At 36.9% G+C, this 25,166-nt stretch overlaps 1 protein-coding gene across 1 annotated transcript; it reads left to right on the top strand.

The window, feature by feature from the left end:
* The first annotated feature begins 4,309 nt into the window (after positions 1-4,309).
* Positions 4,310-24,009, top strand: LOC130463070 (ADP,ATP carrier protein 1, mitochondrial-like). The gene is made up of 2 exons (XM_056832097.1): positions 4,310-4,685; positions 23,803-24,009. The coding sequence occupies exons 1-2, from the start codon at positions 4,329-4,331 to the stop codon at positions 24,007-24,009; spliced, it is 564 nt and encodes a 187-aa protein (XP_056688075.1). The 5' UTR covers positions 4,310-4,328.
* The last annotated feature ends 1,157 nt before the right edge of the window (positions 24,010-25,166 follow it).

Here is a 25,166-nt window from a genome sequence, read left to right as displayed (position 1 = left end):
GTATTTAACTCCTACTCCAATTCTAATTTGAATATGCCTACGTACTACAATTCTACATATCCTGGTATACTACTAGTATTAGGACATTACAATCCTAATTTATCTCAACAAGTACTGATGAATTACCAAAAAGTGGTGGGTATTTGTTCAGAAGCTGACTGCTGAAATTGAAAGAGATTATTTCCTTGCTATTCTCATTATCTTAGGCGATTAATATACAGTAGTTTACAACGTAATTTACGGCTGAAGACTAGCAACTAATTGCAACTATTTTGCCTAATACTATGCCTAACGTAAACTACATAATTACAAAATATATTATTTACAAAAATATTGTTGACTCAATATTTTCCATATTCTATCACACCCCCGCAGTCGAAACAGGAGGTTTACGAACGTTTAGATTGTCCCGGAAATCTTCAAATGACACTTGGGGAAGTCCTTTAGTGAAAATGTCGGCGATCTGATATTGGGATGGGACATGATGAACACGAACCTGTCCACGTGCGACTTTCTCACAGACGAAATGGATATCCATTTCAATATGCTTTGTGCGTTGATGTTGTACCGGGTTTCCGGAGAGATAAATGGCACTGACGTTATCACAATAAACCAAAGTTGCCTTACGGACCGGACATTGCAGTTCCAAGAGGAGGTTACGTATCCAGCAAGATTCAGAAACAACATTTGCCACCCCCCTATATTCCGCTTCCGCACTTGAGCGGGATAGAGTAGGTTGACGTTTGGATGACCAGGAGATCAGATTATCCCCCCAAAAAACACAGTAACCCGAGGTAGAACGCCTTGTATCCGGGCATCCCCCCCAATCAGCATCTGTATATGCCACCAAATCAGAAAAGGAAGACGGGTAGAGATGCAACCCATGATCCAGAGTCCCCTGAATATATCGAATAATGCGCTTGAGAGCAAGCATATGTGTATCTCGTGGAGCATGCATATGAAGACAAATTTGTTGCACGACATAAGAAATATCCGGGGGGTGAAAGTAAGATACTGAAGAGCACCTGCAAGACTTCGGAAGTGAGTTGGATCCGCACATGGATCACTAGACGAGGCGCTCACCTTCGGTTTATTGTCAACCGGAGTGGAAGAGGGCTTACATGATGACATACCGGCACACTCAATTATTTCTTCTGCGTACTTTCACTGTGAGAGAAACATACCACCCTTGTGACGAGTCACGGCAATGCCTAGGAAATAGTTCAAAGGACCTAAGTCCTTCATAGCAATTTCAGAACCAAGAAGAGCCATAATTGAGCGTCGGAGAGAATCAGACGAAGCAGTAAGAATGATGTCATCCACATATAATAAGATGTAAGCCATGTCTTGCCCCTTGTTGTAAATGAACAAGGAGTTGTCAGACCTGCTATTATGAAAACCAATAGATGAAACATAAACAGAAAATCTTTTATACCATGCTATCGGTGCTTGCTTAAGCCCATATAAGGACTTGCGCAATAAACAAACATAATCAGGATGAGCTGGATCGCGGAAACCCATGGGCTGGTGCATGTACACTGTTTCCTTGAGTTCGCCATGAAGAAAAGCATTTTTGACATCCAACTGATGGATGGGCCAATGCTTAGATAACGATAGACTCAGGACAGTGCGGATAGTTTCCGGCTTCACTACCGAACTGAAAGTTTCACCACAATCAATGCCAACCTGTTGAGTTTTGCCATCACCTACAAGACAGGCTTTATGCCGCTCAAAATCACCGTTAGATTTTTCTTTATGAGTAAAAATCCACATAGAACGAATAACATTGACATTAGGGGGGCGGGGTACCAAATCCCACGTCCTATTTAGAATAAGAGCATCATATTCATCATTCATGGCCAATTTCCAATCCGGGTCACGTAGTGCATCCAACGGTTTCCGAGGTATAGGGGATTTCGTAACCGTGGTATGAAGATTAAAAGGGCGCTTGGGCTTGAAAACCCCGTGCTGACTACGAGTGACCATTCGTGGTTGGGTTTGTGGCTGCTGGACCGGAGGTGGAGTTGGTGATTTTTGGTTGTTGTAGGTGGATTGGGCTGTAGGGGTGAGCTGGCCCATTGGAAGGTGAGGCATATGGCGCTGAACTGGTGAGGAATTGTCTACGTGGGTCTGGCCCACTGGAGAGGAAGGCTGCATGGAGGGCGCCGCATGGGGCTGATCTGTAGGCGGCCCATTATGGAGGGGATGGGGAGATTGGGCCGAATCAGGGGCAGCAAAAGTAGGTTGAGCTGGTGGGCCAGTTTGTAGATGATGGACTAAGTATGGTGACAGTCCATCGTCCAGGAACCGATAAGTGTGGGTATGTGGATTATTGATCGTGGAGAACGGAAATTTAGTCTCATCAAATAAAACGTGACGACAAATAATGATTTTGTTCGAGGATAAATCAAAACATTTGTAGCCACGATGGTTTGGTGGGTATCCCAAAAATACACAAGGAGTGGACCGGGGTTGTAACTTGTGTATAGTAGTGGATGGAAGGAGGGGATAAAGATCACCCTAACTATCACACCTCATGAGAGCCGTCCCCGTCCGGAAATCCTTCACAGAAAACCCATAAGGATCAAATTCAACAGTAACAGAATTATCAGTTGTAAATTTACGAACCGATATTAAATTCTTAATGAGTTTGGGCGCATGAAGGACATTTTTTAAAGATAAAGGGGGGTTCGGGGAAGATAATGTAGCATGACCACAACCACGAATTGGAATTGAATGTCCATTACCAACAATAATACCAGTATTATGATTGCTCAAATTTAAATAAGACGAGAGAGTACCGTTATCGGACGTCATATGGGATGTGGCACCGGTATCCATATACCAATTCTGATCTGGTTGGCCAAAAGTCATTGTGTGCAAGGCTGCTTCAATATCTGTTGGAGCCCACTGTGTGTGTGGAGTCCACTGAGGAGCTGGGCCTGCTGCAAAGGCCTGCTGTGGTGGCCTGCTTCCCAAGATTCCTGGTTGGGCCATTGGCATGGCTGGGCCAGAAACATTAATTGGACGCCACTGTGAAGTTGGGTATGGGCATGGAGGAGCCCATTGTGGCATCCATCCCCAAGGCCACGAAGGAGGAGCTGGCCACTGCTGTGCTGGGATCTGTTGTGCGTCGCCGGAGCTACGGCTACCACCACGGCGTCTGCCGCCGTTTCCGCCGGAACCCCGTCCACCCCCACTCTTTTTCCCTCCACCATTACCACGATTCTTGTGGTGATTCTTACCGCGGTTGTGGTGGTTGTGATGGCCCGAGTGGTCATGGGGTTGCGAATCCTCAAAGTCGCAGTGAGTGGCAGCTACCATAGCCGCCGGAGCTTCGTCGGTCATGTCAGCCAGCGCCTTCTCTTCCAAGCGCAAACTGGAGCAGGCTTCGGTGAACGGCGTTAGGGGTTTTCTTTGCCGTATATTGGTGCCCAAATTCTTGTATGCCTCGGTGAGGCCAGCCACAAGTTGAAGAACAAGACGGCTCTCGCTGACCGGAGCACCCACGCTCTTGAGCTGATCGGCCAGACGTTTGAGTCGTTGACAATATGCAGAAGCATGCGGAAAATCCCGCATCTTAACATGAGTAAAGTGTTGTTCCAGGGCTACAATACGAGAATTTTTGTTGTCGAGGAAGATGTTACGGAGGCGATCCCATGCCTCCTTTGCCGTGATATCTTCTTCGATGATGGTATGCAATAGGTCATTGGAGATGGTTGCATACACCCATTGAAGCACCGTGGCATCCAAGGTGGACCACAACTCCTTCTCGTCGTCGGTGGAAGGAGCCTGTTCCTTCCCAGTCGGCAGTATATGGGAAAGAACACGGTGAGAGCGTGCGTGAAGTTTGAATAATTCGGCCCAAGCCGAATAGTTCTCCGTGTCCATCTCAAGAGTGATCGAAATATGATTCTTGATGTTGGAGACAGTCAAGGCCGGGTGGAACTTGGTGTCTGCCATGGATGGAGCACACGAAAAGATTGAAGGAAAAAATTAGAGAGGGAAGAGGAAGACTAGGGCAGCGGAAGAAGAATGTGGAGATGAGAAGGAGAAAACCCTAGTATCTGATACCATGAAAGAGATTATTTCCTTGCTATTCTCATTATCTTAGGAGATTAATATACAGTAGTTTACAACGTAATTCACGGCTGAAGACTAGCAACTAATTGCAACTATTTTTCCTAATATTGTGCCTAAGGTAAACTACATAATTACAAAATATATTATTTACAAAAATATTGTTGACTCAATACTTTCCATATTCTATCAGAAATATATAACATTGATTAGGTAGGAGCAAGGCAAACTTTGTTTTGACAATTGACATGAATCAAGGTAATGGGATAATTGTGCTGTTCGACAGTTACCGGAAATTTCATCGATTTTCACATCCAGTGCCTTTACCTCCAGTAGCATCTAATCAGGAGCCTATAAGTAAAGAAGTGTTGATAGCTTTCCATTTGGCGGAAGGAATATACACTGTTGCTGCTAACACAACTATGGCGCCCATTGAACGAGTCCATCTCCTGATACAAAATCAGAATGAGTTGATTAAATCTGGTTTCTTATCTACTCCTTACAAGGGCATGGAGGACTGCTTTTATAGAACACTCAAACAGGACGGGATCATTTCCCTGTGGCGAGGAAACAGTTTGAATGTTTACAAAGCCATTGCTACTCAGGTAAGTAAATCTCCAAATTCGATCGGTATTCTCTTTAGGATTTAGTGATAGAGTTATGAGAAACAAGTTGTTAGTTTAGATGAACAACACAAGAGGGGGGGTGAATTAGTGTTTGTAGATGTTGGATCTACTTTTTCGCGGAATTAAAAACATTAAGAGATTGCAAGAGAGATTTTAGCGTGGAAACCTCTCTACCCTAATAGAGAGGAAAAACCACGGCCCCGTAGGGACTTAAACCCTTTTACTAATTAGGAAAATCACAGTTCCCTAAACTCAACTCCCTTATGAACAGTCCCTCAACCGTTCCTTCTCAATGATCTCTCTAGAGATCTTCTCTCTCAACTCTTCAGCTCGACTCAAGCTGATTCTCTCAATTACAAGGTTCACTCAAACCCCTTCCCAACTCTCAAGTATAAAAGATAGAATAACAAATAGAATCTGGAATTCTGCTGGAGCAGGAACTACGTATGTGGAACAGGAACTGACGGTACTGACGTGGGTTATAATGTAGATTTAACTTAAGCACGTAACACCACTAAGTCAGACAATTTTCCTAGACTTATGAATGCAGTATATATAGTGATGCATGTTATCTATTAACCCTAGAAGATATATTTTATGTTTATCTTTTATTTAGGAATCCTAGACCTAATAGAACTCTATCATGATAGACTTTTATCCTAAGACTCTAACAAACATATGATCGAATAATATCTCTTTATGCAGTAGATATATTAATGAAAACTCTATCTAAACGACACTCCTTTCCTATCATGACTCTTAAACAAGATAAACATTATTTAACCATTAACTAATGCAATCCTAATTACTATCAAACACATAATCCTAAATATACTAAAACTCCTTAGTACATGACTTAGTATTATTATGTTTAGACTTCTATTAGGACGCAAACTCTAAGGTAACGTGATCTAAATACTATACTCATGCAATCCTATATACTACGTGCAGACTAGGACCAGTACCCTCGTCATTGACACTGTTCCACGTACGTTGTTCCACCAGCTCCGAACTTTCAGTTTCTAAAACAAATCTATTAAGCACACTAATGCTACTAGATTTTCTTCTCTTCTCTTTCTCTGTACTTGTACTCTTAATTCTCCTCGAGTCCAAGTTCCTCTTCTCTTGGATTCTCTAACTCTTGAATCCTCGTTCTTCCTGTAAGTCTTTGGGTCTTCTTCAAAGTCTTACCTACACACGTCATTTATCATTTCTTTGCATGCATAATAAACCACGTTAGATATTGAGTCAAGTATGATAGATATGCATAAATCATATATTATAATATTTGCTTGACTAAAATACACATAGGATAATATGGAATATAATATATTAATACATAAATAATATTCCTACCCTAATAAGAACTTTAATATGTATGGCAAATATTATGTGACTCAAATACCTAAAATACAGTGAATCTAAACAGTCCTATATTACGCATAATACTAATTATGAAAGCTTAAACTCTAAGCATTTAATCTTTCCTAAAATGCTTATGCAAACTAAAACTCTTAGACTCCTAAACCGTCTACAATACATCATAATATATGATAAATGACACCAGCTATGATATGCATTCCTACAAGACTCCTAATGCATATCTAACTATATGAAGAGTCCTAAGCACATACAACTATATGTACTTATGATAGGATAATATGAGAGACCTAGACTAATGCAAAATCCTACGTCTAATAAACAACTTATCCCAATATGGACTCTTACCTACAGTATAACAAACATATTAGGATGCAAATATGAAAGTATTATATGCACTCCTAAACTCTATTAACGCATACAAGTACATGTCGTACATGTGACTAGGAACAGGAACAGTCAGACAACTAGGAACTCTGATAAACAGTTTCTGATCTCTTTCTGGTTGTTCCTGCTGGACCATATAAAGTATCATTTCGTTCTTCCTTTGTCACTGTACTTACCACATGAAGTTTACCAATGTAAATGCTAATTTACATATAAACAACATGTATGACGTAGCCATCTTCACTTTAGTGAACAATAACTTCTCATTGCTCGTGTTACTTGTTTCTTGTTTCAATCATAACTTGTTCATCCTGCGCGCATCTTGACACACATGTTAAATAGATAATCATCATTAGTTTACAATCATCAAAACCTCATTACTCAACAATTTCCCCCTTTTTGATGATGACAAACTAATGATGCTTATCACAATTTAAGCAATAAATCGATTACACTTATTCCCCCTTAATTTTGTAAACCAACAACTTATGAACAAGTATAATGACATAGTAAGAGCAATACTAATAAACACCATATAGATAAGGATTTAGATTGTATTATATCAAACAATAAGCATCATACATACTCTTCCCCCTTTTGGCATTATCGAAAAGGGTTACTTTGCACACAATCTTTTTAGGTTAACCATACACACCCTGAGTTTATATGTCACACACACCACCTTATAGGTTAGACACTTGTTTGTCCCAAAAGTCCTCGAGTTTCCAATTTTGAACTAAGGATGTTGTTGCTACATAATTCCAATTCACAATCCAAAGACCCAATGTTAGAAGCAATGAAGTAACTTGACAAATAATATCAAAAAAAGGTTAGAAGAAAATGGTTTCATTATTAATTGCCAAGGGCGAGAATTAAGTAGAAATGGTGTGAAGAAAAGGCTTGGTGAATAATCGAGTAGAGGGAACCAAGGGTAGATGATGTGTTTGTGGTTTCTTCTTTTAAATGAGGTCCTCAACAATCATTAGAGCTTTTTAATGAATATGAAACCAAACCCAACACACCTCCATCTCTTTGTATGTAGCACCTTATCGTACCAAGTTCCCATATATCACCAATCTTCCATAAGGAACTGACATCATAGGGAAACATGGACTGACTGTTGAAATCAGTGCCTGCAGTGGCTGTTCAACTTACCAAGTTTAGTGGAACAGGAACTAACATTAGTGTTGCTTCCTTTTCCTGTTCCTGGTCCTAGAACCGTCTGTTCCTTTACTGCTCAACGAGTGTATGAGTTTAAATTTCTGTAACTCATTGATATTCTTCATAATAATTGAATTCTAGGAGAAAATAATAAAGTACAAGAATTGATCACCTTTGCTTCAATTTTTTGATTTTTTGATTTTTTTTTTTTTGATTTTTTTTTTTTTTTGATTTTTGATTTTTGATTTTTTTTTTTTGATTTTTTTTTTTTGATTTTTTTTTTTTTTTTTTTTTTTGAAACAAAGGCGTCATTACAAAATTTTGAGCTTTCCTAGAGTATAAGATCATATAGTAATATAGAAAGGACTTACCATTAAATATAAGTTCCACCATCGAATATCAAAATCATGTTCAATGTTCCCTACCTTATTCCCCCTGAGTTCCTTACCATCTTCTTTCATGCGGAACCTTGTAGAAGTGAAGTTCCATATGATACCTAGTAAATTTCTATGTGATACGTACATCATACGGTGATTTTCCTTCAAAGCTTTTATTGATAAATAATAACCCGCTGCTTCTACTTCATATTTGACTTCCCTCTCAAAACATATTCATAATTATTACTCTTCATGCATCGTCGAACCATAGGAAAGAAGAATATATTTTTGGAGTTCAAGGGTAGTGAGAGTGTGAAGTGGTAGAGTACACATATGATATGAGATAAGGAAAGAACATTCAAAATTATTGAAAGATGATATGGAGAAAGACAAGATCAGGATTGTAGAGTATGATTGAACTTAGCACACACCCACAATCATAAGATTGTAGAATTATGCTAATGGCTCGGCCTGGGTAGGCTCAACCCAATCACGAAAACACAAACCTGACTTGGGGAATGATATTGGTATTGAAAGTTTGTTCCCTCTAAAAGATTTAAAAAGAAGTGCAATATTTCAGGAACACTACTGCCTTGTTCCTTCAACGTTTCTTTCATTGTTCCTTTGGCAACTTAGGAATTTTGTATTGGGACAACATCCAAATTTCTCAACGAGTCCTCTAATAATTTTGGGCAAGTGAATATGTCTTTTAAAACATGAGAATTGAGTGTGACACATTGACTTATAGGCGTGCATGATTTACTTCAATTGAAAAGTGTACAAGGGCCCTAAACGAAAAAGTTCATTTGGGAAAAGAGTACTTTATGCTCATGTTAGTTTCAGCAAGTCTTGTTCCTTTACTACTTGGTGATAGCATCAAAAGCATTTATTCACATGAAATAGCATTTAGAAAGTTGCTTAAAATAAATGGTGCGATATTCATGCAATTTGACACATCATTAATATGAGTAAGAGTGTTATACCTCACATGGTTCAAACTTGCTTGAAAACATTGGATATGGTTTGATCATTGATGGCTTGCTTACGAGTTTCATTAAGTGTTAGTTTCACATGTACTCCAGTTGCTCCTTGTGACACCTTTTAATTTGTTGAGATCTTGTTCGCGTTCTTTTCTTCTTTGCTGGAACGCTCTAAGTGATGCTGAATGGTTCGTCTCAACTGCTCCCTGTTCCCTGTTCCTCTTTCATCTGAACAGGAACTCGTTCTATTTCCTTTGGTCTTTATGCTTGACCATGCTTCTTCATCTTGGTTTGTCTCTCGTAGATCTGAGGAATAAGTTGCATTGGCCAGTTTGGGGTCTTTATTAACCAGTAAAGCATCTTTGTTTTCGCTCACAATGATGTAATCTAAAATTAAGACCCAAATGTAATCTTTTGTGCAATTATAAGGTTAGTAGGTTAGTCTTCAAGAAATAAATATATATTAAAGCATAAATATACAGAAAATTCTAGACGTGAATACTCCCTTTTGATAGTCTCTTTTGTACTTACAACAGTACACCTTGTTGATGTTCCTTGTTGTCCATTCACTAAGAGAGTTGTTCCCGAACTTCTGTTATATTTCTGAAATTGAGTTCCTCATGAGTTGGACCAGGAACTTGTGCGTCAGCGTCAAAGCCTTCTTATGGATACGTTGGTTTTCGTTCCTGTATTCTTAAGTACTTCAGTCGTTCCGCCAAATCTTGGTCTCTGTTCCCTTGATACGTGGAACATATTTTAACGCTTCAATTTCTTTTCCTTCAAAACCTTATCGTTAATTTGCACAACTAACCAAACACAAAGTGAAGTTAATAATATAAGAAATAAAGGAAACAAAGTAATTCACACAAAGTAAATAAGGATTTTGATTAAGCTCCCTTCTTAATATCACTCATAATTCATTCTCCTTATCATAGTCTTGGAAACTTCAATTTGATCCATATGAGCTTGTTCGTTGTTTTCATCCATCTTGATTACAGGGAACTGACTTGTTGTGGAGGAACTGGATTTGACTTTTTACTGTTTCCTTATCCAGTTCCTACTGCGTCTGTTCCTGATATTTCAACGGACCTTAAGGGATACACCATCTTTCCTTTCCTTTTTGTGTGATTTGTTTGCTGTCCATTTCTTCGTTATAGATCTCTTGCATGATGATATAAACATGTAACACAACTTCTCTGCTAGAATCTCTTTTAAAGTTTTTTTTTTCGTGAGACACACTTATATGTCTTCAAATATGTGCATGAATAACATTTTTGTCATGAGCTTTATATTGTCTTTTCTCACATATGGCCTGCAAAATAGATCAGTTCTTGGTCTTGGGTACTCAAATTTGCTTGAGTCCCTTGTTGTTAGTAGGAGTAGTCAGATGTGCCTTTTTTTTTTTTTTTTTTTTTAAACATGTTTTACTATACTACTAATACTAACAAGATTAATTATGCATTCATATGGTACTGAATAAGTAAATAGTTCATAATGCATAACCTTCTTGACTTTAGGCATACACCTTGAAAATATTAAAATAACACTGCTTAAATAATTCAGTTCCCATAAGTAGGAACAATCAGTTCCTCCAGATCTGTTCCTTGTACTGTTTCTAGTGAGATGAAGATTGATAATTTTTGAAATGATTTGAAAACCTTCTCTTCCATTGACGACACATAAATATCGTATTTAAAACAGTTAAAGTCGGATTTCAAATTCTTAAAATAGATAAGGTCATCTTTACTAGAAACAGTTGTAGGAACATGTCTTAGTTCCATCAAAGTCAATTCAAAACTCAAAGTCGGAATTTTCCATATAAGTTCTCTACATGTGTTCAACACTTCACCAATAAGAAACTTATTTTGATTCGTAAAACGTGTTTTGAAATTGATATGACTTGTTCCATAAACGATATATAGGTTGTTCCTAGTAAATTCAAATTTTGAAAATTTTATTTTGAAAATCTGATTTTTCCTTTTTATTTGCATTATGAAGAAGTTCAATAATTTTTAAACACAGATTTCAAAACTCTTTTGGAACCAAAAATTGTTTTACCGAAAACAACACAAGGAACAACGAATCTCAGTTCCATCTCAATAATTTTGGTGTTCATGGTCACGTGGTTCAATTCAGGTTACATGACCTTTTCGACAATTTGCAAAAACAATTTTTGATATCTCAAATCAATATTGCTTTTAACAAGTCTTGTTGCACACATGTTCCTGGTAAAATATTTATGAAACAAATTCTTTGCAATTTTTAAAATCTATTTAAAAATCAAACTTTTCAGATTCAAGATAATAAAATTATATTTCAAACCTTTTGGAAAAATAGAAATATTTTTAATATCGACAAGACTAGTAGAAAATTTTAATTTTGCTGGAATTGTGAAACAAACAAGACCACTTTGTTCCTCTTCAAAACCGCAAGAACTATTTTAAATTTAAAGCAAAGCCCTATTGAAAACTTGTAAATGAACATGGTTAATTCAAGGTTGCTCACAATCAATCGTTGATTTCTATTTCTGCGTTACGGAATGAACACACATATGGCCAATAATATATAACGTATGATGTTCATAATATTTAACAATTAAGAGCGAACATAAATAATATCATAAAGATTGAAAATTTACCTCCAATTATTTTTCTTCAATCTTTGTGTTAATCATCATCATCAAATACGTGCTATCCTCCTTTTCGTCCATCAGGAACAGCAGAATTGTGGGAACTGTTTCTTTCATAACTTTGTTCATCTTTTCCCGGATCACTCATCAGGATTACCTGTAAAATATAGAGCACCGGCTCTGATACCAATTGTTAGTTTAGATGAACAACACAAGAGGGGGGGTGAATTAGTGTTTGTAGATGTTGGATCTACTTTTTCGCGGAATTAAAAACATTAAGAGATTGCAAGAGAGATTTTAGCGTGGAAACCTCTCTACCCTAATAGAGAGGAAAAACCACGGCCCCGTAGGGACTTAAACCCTTTTACTAATTAGGAAAATCACAGTTCCCTAAACTCAACTCCCTTATGAACAGTCCCTCAACCGTTCCTTCTCAATGATCTCTCTAGAGATCTTCTCTCTCAACTCTTCAGCTCGACTCAAGCTGATTCTCTCAATTACAAGGTTCACTCAAACCCCTTCCCAACTCTCAAGTATAAAAGATAGAATAACAAATAGAATCTGGAATTCTGCTGGAGCAGGAACTACGTATGTGGAACAGGAACTGACGGTACTGACGTGGGTTATAATGTAGATTTAACTTAAGCACGTAACACCACTAAGTCAGACAATTTTCCTAGACTTATGAATGCAGTATATATAGTGATGCATGTTATCTATTAACCCTAGAAGATATATTTTATGTTTATCTTTTATTTAGGAATCCTAGACCTAATAGAACTCTATCATGATAGACTTTTATCCTAAGACTCTAACAAACATATGATCGAATAATATCTCTTTATGCAGTAGATATATTAATGAAAACTCTATCTAAACGACACTCCTTTCCTATCATGACTCTTAAACAAGATAAACATTATTTAACCATTAACTAATGCAATCCTAATTACTATCAAACACATAATCCTAAATATACTAAAACTCCTTAGTACATGACTTAGTATTATTATGTTTAGACTTCTATTAGGACGCAAACTCTAAGGTAACGTGATCTAAATACTATACTCATGCAATCCTATATACTACGTGCAGACTAGGACCAGTACCCTCGTCATTGACACTGTTCCACGTACGTTGTTCCACCAGCTCCGAACTTTCAGTTTCTAAAACAAATCTATTAAGCACACTAATGCTACTAGATTTTCTTCTCTTCTCTTTCTCTGTACTTGTACTCTTAATTCTCCTCGAGTCCAAGTTCCTCTTCTCTTGGATTCTCTAACTCTTGAATCCTCGTTCTTCCTGTAAGTCTTTGGGTCTTCTTCAAAGTCTTACCTACACACGTCATTTATCATTTCTTTGCATGCATAATAAACCACGTTAGATATTGAGTCAAGTATGATAGATATGCATAAATCATATATTATAATATTTGCTTGACTAAAATACACATAGGATAATATGGAATATAATATATTAATACATAAATAATATTCCTACCCTAATAAGAACTTTAATATGTATGGCAAATATTATGTGACTCAAATACCTAAAATACAGTGAATCTAAACAGTCCTATATTACGCATAATACTAATTATGAAAGCTTAATCTCTAAGCATTTAATCTTTCCTAAAATGCTTATGCAAACTAAAACTCTTAGACTCCTAAACCGTCTACAATACATCATAATATATGATAAATGACACCAGCTATGATATGCATTCCTAGAAGACTCCTAATGCATATCTAACTATATGAAGAGTCCTAAGCACATACAACTATATGTACTTATGATAGGATAATATGAGAGACCTAGACTAATGCAAAATCCTACGTCTAATAAACAACTTATCCCAATATGGACTCTTACCTACAGTATAACAAACATATTAGGATGCAAATATGAAAGTATTATATGCACTCCTAAACTCATGCGTGATTCCTAAATCTAACATATTAGGTGTGTGTGTGAGTTTGTGCTCATGCGTGATTCCTAAATCTACAAGAGTCAGTGTATGATTAAATTTCTATTCCTAATTGGATAAATTAATTAAATAGAATTCATGTAGGATTCTAATTTCAATTAATTCGTATCCTACTAGGATTACGATTCCTTTTCCATAACTCTATAAATAAAGGCCTAGGGGTCATTATTTATACAACAAGTTTTTAAGTATTCAAAACTAAGATTTTTAAGCAGAAAAATCAGCCAATATTCTTGCCTACCTAACCGAAAATATTAGAACCTTAAGGGCGATTCTAGTTGGTCAATCTTAAGGCGGATCCGGACGTGCTGTGGACTATCTACGGAGGGACGACACTTGGAGTCCCAAAGACTTGTTCTTGTTCGGTTCGGGCGCAGCTAGGGAAGGCACGCAACAAAGAGTATGCATCTAAACTATGCTAAATGATTATGTGTAAATAATATGTTTCCTGGCTTTATGGTTTTTTCCGCATGATTTATGAACTGTCATATGAATCATAACCTAACAGTGGTATCACGAGCCCCTTATTATTTTCATAATCTAAATTGCATGAACATGGTTAAATATTACAAATTTGCAAGAATTAAAAGGGGTGATTAATTTTCGTAATTGTTAATTAATTGCAAATTGCGTTTATTTAATTATACGTACGCAGTTTTTCGGCAGTTTCTTCGTTACTCATCCGAATTGAGTGATTTTTGTGTCAATTCCGCATGTAAAAGGCATTCTAAAATTTTGACAAAAATAGTTTTTTTTCTGCCGAACCCAGAATTCTCAAATTCGAAGCCTAACTATGACTTTTCGAAGGTTTTAGTTTTTCGAATGCAAAATTTCGTAAATTTAAGATGTTAAATTAAATATTTGCGATTCTTGTTGATAAATCTTGAATTTTTGATTGACCTACTGCATATGTTTAACAAGTTTGAATGCCTAGTCTTGTTAATTATGCAATCTAATTTGTAATTATGATTAATTTGTTGAAAATTAGAATAATTTAGAATTAATTTGATTTTCATAATTAATTGTAATTTAATTAGAAACCTATGATTAAAAACCACCATAAAAATTGTAAATTTACGATAAATTTTAAATTTTATGACCTAGACTTGAATCCATAACAATCGGAAATCAATTGGATAATAAATTTTCGATTTTTTCGCCCTAAAATTATGAAATTAATAATATTTATTAATTTGTCATTAATTTTAAATATAAATTTTAAATTTTTATGCGATTCGTTCATATAACTTGCACGCACGAAGCAATGGACGCTTCGTGTTACCCTTAAGGGGTGTTGTATAATGCGGGCATGCGACGACGAGCAAGGGAGCTCGTCGCCCGTGCGGCACGAATGCAATGAGCAAGGGCGTAGTGCACGAGCACAAGGCAGCAGCCCTGCCTTGTGTCGTATGCCACGAGCAATGAACGAATGGGCATGGGCGAAGAGCGAGCCAAGGCAGTCGCGTGTGGGCAGCAAGCGAGCTGCGCCACAGCGCGCGCTGCCTCGCACAAGCGTGCGCTGCCTCGCGCGCAGCGAGCGCAAGCTCGCGTGCCACGAGCGCTGCGCCCAGCATCACTCGCGCGCACAGCGCGCGATGTCGCGCGCCCAGCGAGCGATGTCGCGCGCCAGCGAGCGATGGCTCGCGCCAGCGAGCGATGGCTCGCACGCACAGCGAGCGATGTCGCGCGCCCAGCGAGCGATGTCGCGCGCACAGCGAGCGATGTCGCGCGCCCAGCGAGCGATGGCTCGCGCGCCCAGCGAGCGATGTCGCGCGCGCGCACTGCGAGCGATAGCTCGCGTGCGATGAGCGTTGGCGCGCGCAGCGAGCACGATGTGTGCGGAGGCTTGCGATAGGGAAGCAGCAGCTATGCGACGAGCGCATGGGCTGCGCGCACATGGCCAGCAATGGCTGTGTGCGTACGGTCCATGGGCGTGCAACGCGTAGGGTGTTTGCGTTACGATTAGATCGTTTTGAATGTTTAATTTGAAAATTTCAGTTCACGTAATTTTAATTAATTTTAAAATTAATAATTTGAATTATTTTCTTGGATTTTAATTTTGAATATTGTAATTATAATAAATGTTATTTATTCTAATTATTTTACTAAAATTAAAATCATGAATTAATTTAAATAACGACTGAAATTATATTAAAGTTTTTGGATTCAATTATAAATTTATATGAGCTTTAAATTTTAATTAAATTTGTATGTTTCCGGTTAGACTAGAAATACATTTTTATGTTTAAAATTGGTAAAGCATATGAATTTATTGGTTTAAGTGGGAGCGCTTTTTAGTCATAAACTCTTGATTAGGTCTACAAATCCTTAAGGTTAAAACAACTTGATTAGAATTAATAAGGACTGAATAATTGGTAGATTATTGGTGCCCTTGATTAATTGCTGCAAATGTTTACGTGATGCATAATGTGTTTTACTAACCAGCTAAGTGGGCCATTCATGATAATGAATGGGTGAATGGTATATATTGTATATGTACTGTTTTGCAGGTTATGAAGTGACTAGTATGGCCCAAATAGGATAGAAAATATGGTCTGCGTACCATTAATTTGAATGTAATTGGTCTAAAGTACCAAAGTTATTTTTCAATTCAAATATGGTCTGCGAACCATCAAATAGTTGTAATTAGTTATAGCTTATCCTATTTGAAGAAAATGGTGCCTCCCACGGAGATTTTCAAGACGGACTTTGAAGTCAAAGCTTCAAGATGAAGTCGGGCCATACTAGATCACAAATATCTTATGCATGTTTTAAGTTATTTATTGTTTTAAATATGTCTTAAAATGCATGAGATCAAAAGCTTGATTATGTTGCATGATTAAGGATTTTAGTTCACTTAAAATCTAACCAACATAGTAAGAGCCTTAAGTTCCAAACTTAAAAATTGAGTTAAAAGGTGCCATGCCAAAATATACACTTGCTTGGATATCCTTTACATCAATCTAGTAATAGTTTTCGCTCAGCGAGGTGTTACTTATTGGTCCTAAAGGGGCAAGGTACACAAATAATTGTGAGTACATGTTAGTTTTGGTGAAACTCAACGATATAAGTAAGGAGTCCTTTTATGTCGTGGCAAATTCGATAGGTTTACCTAATAAGTTCTTAGACGTACCTATCAACCAAGAATAGTTTCTAGACTATTAGCAAAAGGCTTTTGCTTACCTAAAATGTTTTAGAATTGAGTCGACAAACTGTGCTTAATTCTTCAATGGTTTTAGGGTCTTGGAATCATTTTATTCACACCTGCCGGAACAATATAATCGAATAAAATGCTAATAACTTGTTTGAATTGCATGGTTGCTTTAATTTCAAGTTATTATTCATGATAAATGTTTAGACTTTGCATGCTTCAATGTATGTTTTAATTATTGTTTATAATTAAATATCTTGCACTGCAATAAATCCTTTTAGAAAGGTAACAGTAAATTTCCTCGATTGGTAGTGAATCCAAGAACGATTCACGGAAAAGAGAGAAAGTGAGCAATTTAAAATGTACGTTTCTTATATCGACTTTTATGGTTGTTTTCGAATATCAAAGTCGAATGGCAAACCAATTGGTGCTTGTGAATTCAAAATACAATGTAGTTTTGAGATCATAAAGCATTGAGTTTAAACGCTCAGCCTTACCAATGGTTAACAACCTAATATCTTTGTCCATTTATTTCTCGAATGAGTCTAGTCCCTAGACATTCGAATAGATCGATACTTAGAGAACTTTAGAAGCTTCTGGTAAGATCATCTAGTTGAAACAGAATATTCAACATAAATTAAAATGGTAAAGAACCTTGTTGGTGACATTGGACATGTCTAACAAAGTATAAAAGTCAACACTAAAGAATTCAATTCTTAAGACTATAAGAAAGGGTACAAGAAATAAGAAAACGAGGAACAAATGAAAGGAATTTACGATTCCGTTTCTACCTATAAATTATGTTTAAAGAGAAGTGACCTAGCAATCAAACTTCCTTGGTATCATATACCGCTTGAGGTTCTTACTTCGGTAATAACTCAAACAATGGAAGCTAGGATACACTAATGACCTACAAGTGGGAAATGAAGCATGGCAATGCTACATTAGTTGTAGGGTCATCTAGTTTGTTTTAAGACCTTTCAAAGGCTGGAACTTAATGGCTATTTTGTTCCATAATCAGCATACCTAAATTTCTGCTTCAAACACAGAAAGACTCACATTCAGAAGAACAAAAACAATGCTTGTTTGTTTGTTTATTTGAATGAAATGGTCAATTACTGGTTGAGTCAATATGCTTGATTAAAACAAACAACTCTTTAAAGAACTTTACTAGGTTCAAATCAAACCCTTGATTTGAGTTCCATTAAATCTTTGGCATTGTTGCTTAGACCATATCAACAAGTTAACATTCATAAGCTCTATTTTGATGGACTTTTTAAAGTTGGTTGATTTCTAGATCAACTTAAGACAAGCTAGTCTTACTTGTTGAAAGTAACAAAGAATATGAACTATTGTTAGAACGCCTAGACGATAGAGTTCAAAGCTAAAGAAAGGTTTTATGACTTTATTATTTCACATGGATTTGAGTGAATATAGGTTTATTTACTCAAATGTGATATAAGTTGAATCTGTTTGGCTAGTTCAAAGATTCAGAAGTATAAAATCCACTCGGCAAGAAATCATAAAGATCTAGGTTAGATCATGTTGATGATTACTTGAGACCAAATATGATCATCAATGATTGTGTGTTGTAATTTCACAATCTAGCTCCATAAGATATGGCATATCTACGTTGGAATGATCGAAGTCAATTAGTACTTGATTCGATCAATGATGAATCATAAAGACTTTTCCTATAATTTCTAAAACAAAATGCTCAACTACCACCAAACTAAACCAAATTCGTCAAAGCTATTGAAAAGAAATTTCAGGATATCTTTTCAATTATATATATCTAAAGAGTTGCTAAACTCAGTGGGAGCTTAGTGTTTGTTATTCAACAAACTAAGGCCCAAGTCTAGATATATGTTTCATTGTGATTTATTCAAATGAGACACAAGGGTATTGTTTCTACCACGAATTTTTGAGAACATAATGTTTGTTTGCTCGAAATAATGTCCTTTTGGAGATTCGTTTCCAAAATGACAAGTGGGAGAAAATAGACCTCGAAAGTTTTCGAGGCGAACAACAAACATAAACGGACATTCCGGAGGCTTTTCGAAGTGCTTCAGAAAATCCGAACTTATTCTGAAAGGACTTTAGAAGTAGCTTTTAAAGAATAGACATCTCTTAGAAGACTTTAAAAGTGCTTCAAGGAGAATAGAATATTCAAAGGACTCTCAAAGTGCCTGTTGATGTTCTATTGTTTGATGTTCTATACCCAAGTAGGCATAGAGTTCAAGTCACTGGAACTATGAGATTCTTCTATTAGATAGTAAGGAAACATAGAGTTCTGGTCAATGAAACTATGAGATTCTTCTATTCGATAGTGAAGAAACCTACAACTTGCAGTCAAACTATTATCATGTAGATTAATGAGTTTATGACTTGTAAGAAAGCTATGACGAAACCTAGATTCCCTAAAATGGTTAGAGGCCATATATAGACTCAAATGTTTTAAATGGTTAGAGGCCATAAAACATACTCAATGTTTTGATGACAAAATTGAAATTTTGTTGATTTGCAAGAATAGTTTCACACCTATTGGTTGCAAGTTTGTTTTAAGGATAAAAAACCATCAAACATGGAATTGTGTTCACACACAAAGCTAGATTAGTTGCTAAAGGTTACAAGCAAATTCATGGCATGGATTGTGTTGAAACCTCATGCAAAATCGTAATGCTTAAGTCTATAATTCAAGCAATGATTGCATATTGGTACATATGGCAATTAGATGACAAAACGTATTCCTCAATCAAATGTTGGAATAAACTATGTACATGGTATGTCATAGGATTTGTGGATCCAAATAAATGCATGAAAAGGAAAGCTAGCTTATGAAATCTAAGTACAGATTTAAGCAAGCAATTGGGAATTAGAAATGTATTTTAGTGAAGCTAATAAGTATTTTAGTTTCATAAAATGTACATGATTCTTATAGATATATAAGAAGTTTAGTGGGAGTACTTAAAACTTAATTGGTCCTATGTGTATTACACACATATCTCTCTATTGTGAAATAACATTCAAATGCTAATGACTTAGATTTGAAATAATTCATCAATGATGGACCATGGCGAAACTTAGTACATACTGGGTATTAAGATCTATTTGCAAAAATCTTATGATATTGTTTTGGATTAAGTAATGGCATTTACTAAATCAAACACGAAAGTCTCCATTGGAGATATTCGACCCATGTGAATAAATCTAAGTAAAGGATGTTTGAACTATGTATAAGCATTTACTAAGTTAAACATCAAAGAGTCTAAATGAGATTCTTAACCTATATTATATGTCAAAGAATTTAGCTGGATTCAGTATCTGCTGAAATTGAATAAGCTAAAGTTACATGAATAGAATTCAATTGGGAATTATTCTGCAAAAGAATTTATCATGTATGATATAATATGAGGATCGCCAAAAACGTATCGTATGACTTTAGCCATGACGAACATATACCAATCTCTATTGATCTAAGTGAAGATCAACTAGATTGAGATCAAGAATACTTATGGTACTTGAAAAGGTACATAGGAATAGTTCTTGATTCAAGGAAATAAAGATATGCTAAATATTGATGCTACACGCAGAAACACTGGCAAAGGATCAAGCAAGACCCCTTTGGAGTTAACCATTGACAAGGACGAGCTATAGAGCATCGTGTTTTGAAATGGCAACATGGGTTGGAGACCATGAGTTGTTGCGTGGGAAATTAAAATATTAATTTCTATGTTCTAAGATACAGCTGGAAAGTCTTCCACATATCTATGAACTGCTTGGATAGGTAAATCCAAACAAAGCATCACTAGCAACCTATAAAGTTGAAGTAAAAGTAATTATTGCCTAAGAAGCAATAAAACAGGGTTGTTTAAAGTTCTTCACTGAACTTGGGTAGATCACCTATCTGCTGGCTTGATGATTCTTCATTGAAAAATGCGTAGAACCACTCTTGAAGCAAGAAAAACGTCTGCTAACTTGATGGTTCTTCATTGCAAAGTGAGTAAAACCACCATCGAAGTAAGAAAGACTAGATCACATAATAAACAAACTCGAAAAGATCTTATCATCATATCTCGAAGAACATTCGATGAAAAGGATATTAAGATTGGCAAAGCATGATAACTAAACCTATGCAACAAGTGAGAAGCAACACTCACGTTGTAGCACTGGAAATCAAGCATAGCTTTGAATTCCATGAATTGTTTTAGAAGATGGGTTTAAGGCCCATGGTTATAAAACATGGGGTTGAACATTTATCACATATGAAATGTATTTTCATATTCCATTTAATCTTGGTTTAGTATTAAATGATGAGTCCCTTCAATTTGACGATATATTCAAGATAGACTGTCAGGACCAGTCCTGTGACTAAGAAATGTCTATCAAGTGAACTTGAATGTCAAAGGTTGAAAATGGTCCCTAATCGGAGTTTTCTATAAAATTGGACGCATAGAAAACGTTAGACGATTAGAATGCAAGATGACTAGTAGTTCTGTTTCTTGAACTATGTGGACATGGCAATGTCATAATCATTTGCATAGATACTTACTTTGGGAAGACTAGTATCGGACAAGACCTATGAAACTTTACTGTAAGAGATGAAAGTCTGTCATAAGTAAATTTCATTAAATTATTAGACACTAAATCCTCAATACCTGAGTGATTTGAGATTACTTGTTTGAGAACTGGTTGCTTTGACGTTGACCAACCGTCGCACCGTAAAAGGAGGCTATAAAGGCAACGCTCAGGTAATCACCTATCAAACGAAGTCTAATCTCAAGATCGCAAGATTGGGATTGTCCTCCCATAAATCGGGAAGAGATGCTTAAAAGTTGTACAAGGCCACTCGGAGAGCTAGAAACTGTGAAATGCATGGCCGTGCTCGGATGAATCATAGGCTATGATTATCTGTTTATTTGATCAGTTGAACTCTGAAACCGAGGAACACCTCTGGACATAATAAGGATGACAACTCTTACCTTATGTTCAAGAGCAAGCATCGAGCGACAAAGGAATTAGGAAATGCACACTTGTCCCTAAGGACAAGTGGGAGACTGAAGGAAATAATGCCCTTGGTCCAAGTATGCATTCTATGTTAAGTCTAATAAATGCGGTTCAGTATTAATTAACAAGTTAATAATTCAGTGAGATCAAGTGAGCTGAATGCCTAGCTAGAGGCCGCTTCAGTTCAAGTGGAATTAATGATATTAATCCACAGCTTACTCTTGACTGAACCCGTAGGGTCACACAAATAGTACGTAAACGGATCAAGTATTTAATGGCATTAAATACTCCATCTATGAATATTCGGAACCGACGGATCTTGGTTTCAGTGGGAGCTAAGATCGTCACAGGCAAGAAATGAATACTCCGGAAACGATGATATTGCCGGAAACGGAAATATGGATCGTATCGGAAATATGAATATTATCCAAGTCGTAGATGTTGCCGGAAACGGAAACATGGTACGTATCGGAAAATATTATTGGAAATGGAAATATTACCAGAATCGGAAATATTGCCGGAAACGGAAATATTGTCAGAATCGGAAATATTACCGGAATCGGAAAATAATTCCGGAAACGGAAATATTAAATATTTGTTCGAAACGGAAATTAATTCCGGAATCGGAAATATTAAATATTGTTCGTATCGGAAATAGATTCCGGAAATGGAAATTTAATCGGAAGCGTATCGTACGAATTAGCATCGGACGAGGCCTGCCGGACGAAGGCCCAGCACGAAGCCGGGCCATCGCCCAGCAAGCACGCGCGCAGCCAAGGCAGCGCCCAGGCCTACCGCAAGGCAGGCCCAGCGCGCGCCAAGGCCACGGATGCGTGGGCCGCGCTGCGTGGGCTGCTGCTCGCACGCGCATGGGCAGCCCTTGTGGCTGCCGTGTGTGTGTGAGTTTGTGCTCATGCGTGATTCCTAAATCTACAAGAGTCAGTGTATGATTAAATTTCTATTCCTAATTGGATAAATTAATTAAATAGAATTCATGTAGGATTCTAATTTCAATTAATTCGTATCCTACTAGGATTACGATTCCTTTTCCATAACTCTATAAATAAAGGCCTAGGGGTCATTATTTATACAACAAGTTTTTAAGTATTCAAAACTAAGATTTTTAAGCAGAAAAATCAGCCAATATTCTTGCCTACCTAACCGAAAATATTAGAACCTTAAGGGCGATTCTAGTTGGTCAATCTTAAGGCGGATCCGGACGTGCTGTGGACTATCTACGGAGGGACGACACTTGGAGTCCTAAAGACTTGTTCTTGTTCGGTTCGGGCGCAGTTAGGGAAGGCACGCAACAAAGAGTATGCATCTAAACTATGCTAAATGATTATGTGTAAATAATATGTTTCCTGGCTTTATGGTTTTTTCCGCATGATTTATGAACTGTCATATGAATCATAACCTAACAATGCATTCCTAGAAGACTCCTAATGCATATCTAACTATATGAAGAGTCCTAAGCACATACAACAATATGTACTTATGATAGGATAATATGAGAGACCTAGACTAATGCAAAATCCTACGTCTAATAAACAACTTATCCCAATATGGACTCTTACCTACAGTATAACAAACATATTAGGATGCAAATATGAAAGTATTATATGCACTCCTAAACTCTATTAACGCATACAAGTACATGTCGTACATGTGACTAGGAACAGGAACAGTCAGACAACTAGGAACTCTGATAAACAGTTTCTGATCTCTTTCTGGTTGTTCCTGCTGGACCATATAAAGTATCATTTCGTTCTTCCTTTGTCACTGTACTTACCACATGAAGTTTACCAATGTAAATGCTAATTTACATATAAACAACATGTATGACGTAGCCATCTTCACTTTAGTGAACAATAACTTCTCATTGCTCGTGTTACTTGTTTCTTGTTTCAATCATAACTTGTTCATCCTGCGCGCATCTTGACACACATGTTAAATAGATAATCATCATTAGTTTACAATCATCAAAACCTCATTACTCAACACAAGTATTTCATGTTATTTCAACATTTCATTCAGGCATTGGCGCTTTCCATCACTATGAACTGTTGGCACAACGTGGGTGATAACAAAAGTGACAAGTATGGCAATTTTAAGTTTGAAGCTGCAGTTTGTTGTGCGACTTTATTTCAGTATCCGTTAGATTATGCTCGTACTCGTCTTGCCAATGATGTGGAAGCTGCTGGAAGAGTTGAGTTTTCTTTGGACTCTGCTCCTAAAAATTAATGCAATCAGGCAATTCACTGGTATTTTCGATGTGTGGAAGAAAACACTTAAATCGGCTGGCGTGATTGGACTATACATAGGATACAATCTAAGCATTCTCGGAATGGTGGCATGGCATTTCAATAAGAAAAAAATGGATGCTCAACGTGACACTGATCTGGTATGGCATTACTTGCAATTTTAATTCACTACTATTTTACACTGGAGGTTGATCTGGTTCTGGTTCTGGTTCTGGTTCTGGTTCTCCAACCGTATGCAGGATACAAGTACATTTTTTTCAGCAAGGACGCGTACTGACTTGATGCTATTTAGTCTTCCAGTAGTATTTTATCCAGTGACTTGTGTTAGTAGAAGAATGATGATGAACTCAGGCGGGGAAGCAACAACAAAATACAAGTCTTGGGTGCATGCATTTCGTGAGATAATTACAATTTACACACGAAGGTTTTCTCTCCTTGTACAAGGGTGCAACTGCAGGAATCGTCCTTTGCTTTGGGAGGGTATATTTTCTTAGAACTATGGTCGACCTCAACTTGGTATCATTTTTTTCCAAGTAAATTTTTAGTACTGCACACTTTTGTGAAATCAGTAACTCTATGATTGCTCATCAGAAAACTACGAGTCTTTGGTTCTTACTTCTTAGTGGTGGCATATATATATATATGTTTCGTACAGGAGAAATCATATACATTGAATCTCGGATCTTGTAACTTGGTGTTTCTATGCTACAAATTTTGTGGTGGATGATAACCTAGCTTGACTATGAAATTCTAATTGGTCTTTGGACTTTCATGAATCCTGGGTTGAGCCGCTTTTCATTCAGAAAAATAATGCTTGATATTTTAGCTGTTGTTGGTTCTGCAACCACATTGTTTAAGTAATCAGTATCCACTAGATTATGGCCGTACACGTCAATGTCAAAGCTACCAGAAGAGAAGGTTTCTGCCAGACACATCATACCTATCATTAATACAATAATACAAGAACTCGGTGCATGCATTATATACTAATACTACGTCATATGTATATGTGAGATTGTGAATCCACCCTTAATTGGAGATATGATCGAATAGCCAGGAACTAACCAACCAAGCTGGTATCCGACTCGTGAATCCCAACAAGGCAACAATCATCAGCCTGTAAAGTTGCAAAGTAAC

This window comes from Spinacia oleracea, chromosome 6, assembly GCF_020520425.1.
Source record: "Spinacia oleracea cultivar Varoflay chromosome 6, BTI_SOV_V1, whole genome shotgun sequence".
In the NCBI taxonomy this organism is placed as follows: Eukaryota; Viridiplantae; Streptophyta; class Magnoliopsida; order Caryophyllales; family Amaranthaceae; genus Spinacia; species Spinacia oleracea.
The sequence above is the reverse complement of the archived record's forward strand: the minus strand, read 5'-3'. Positions and strand labels throughout refer to the sequence as shown.

Coding starts and splice junctions, on each gene's coding strand:
- LOC130463070 (XM_056832097.1), top strand. CDS start 4,329: ATGAATCAAGGTAATGGGATAATTGTGCTGTTCGACAGTTACCGGAAA. Junction 4,686..23,802: donor ACAAAGCCATTGCTACTCAG/GTAAGTAAATCT, acceptor CATTTCATTCAG/GCATTGGCGCTTTCCATCAC.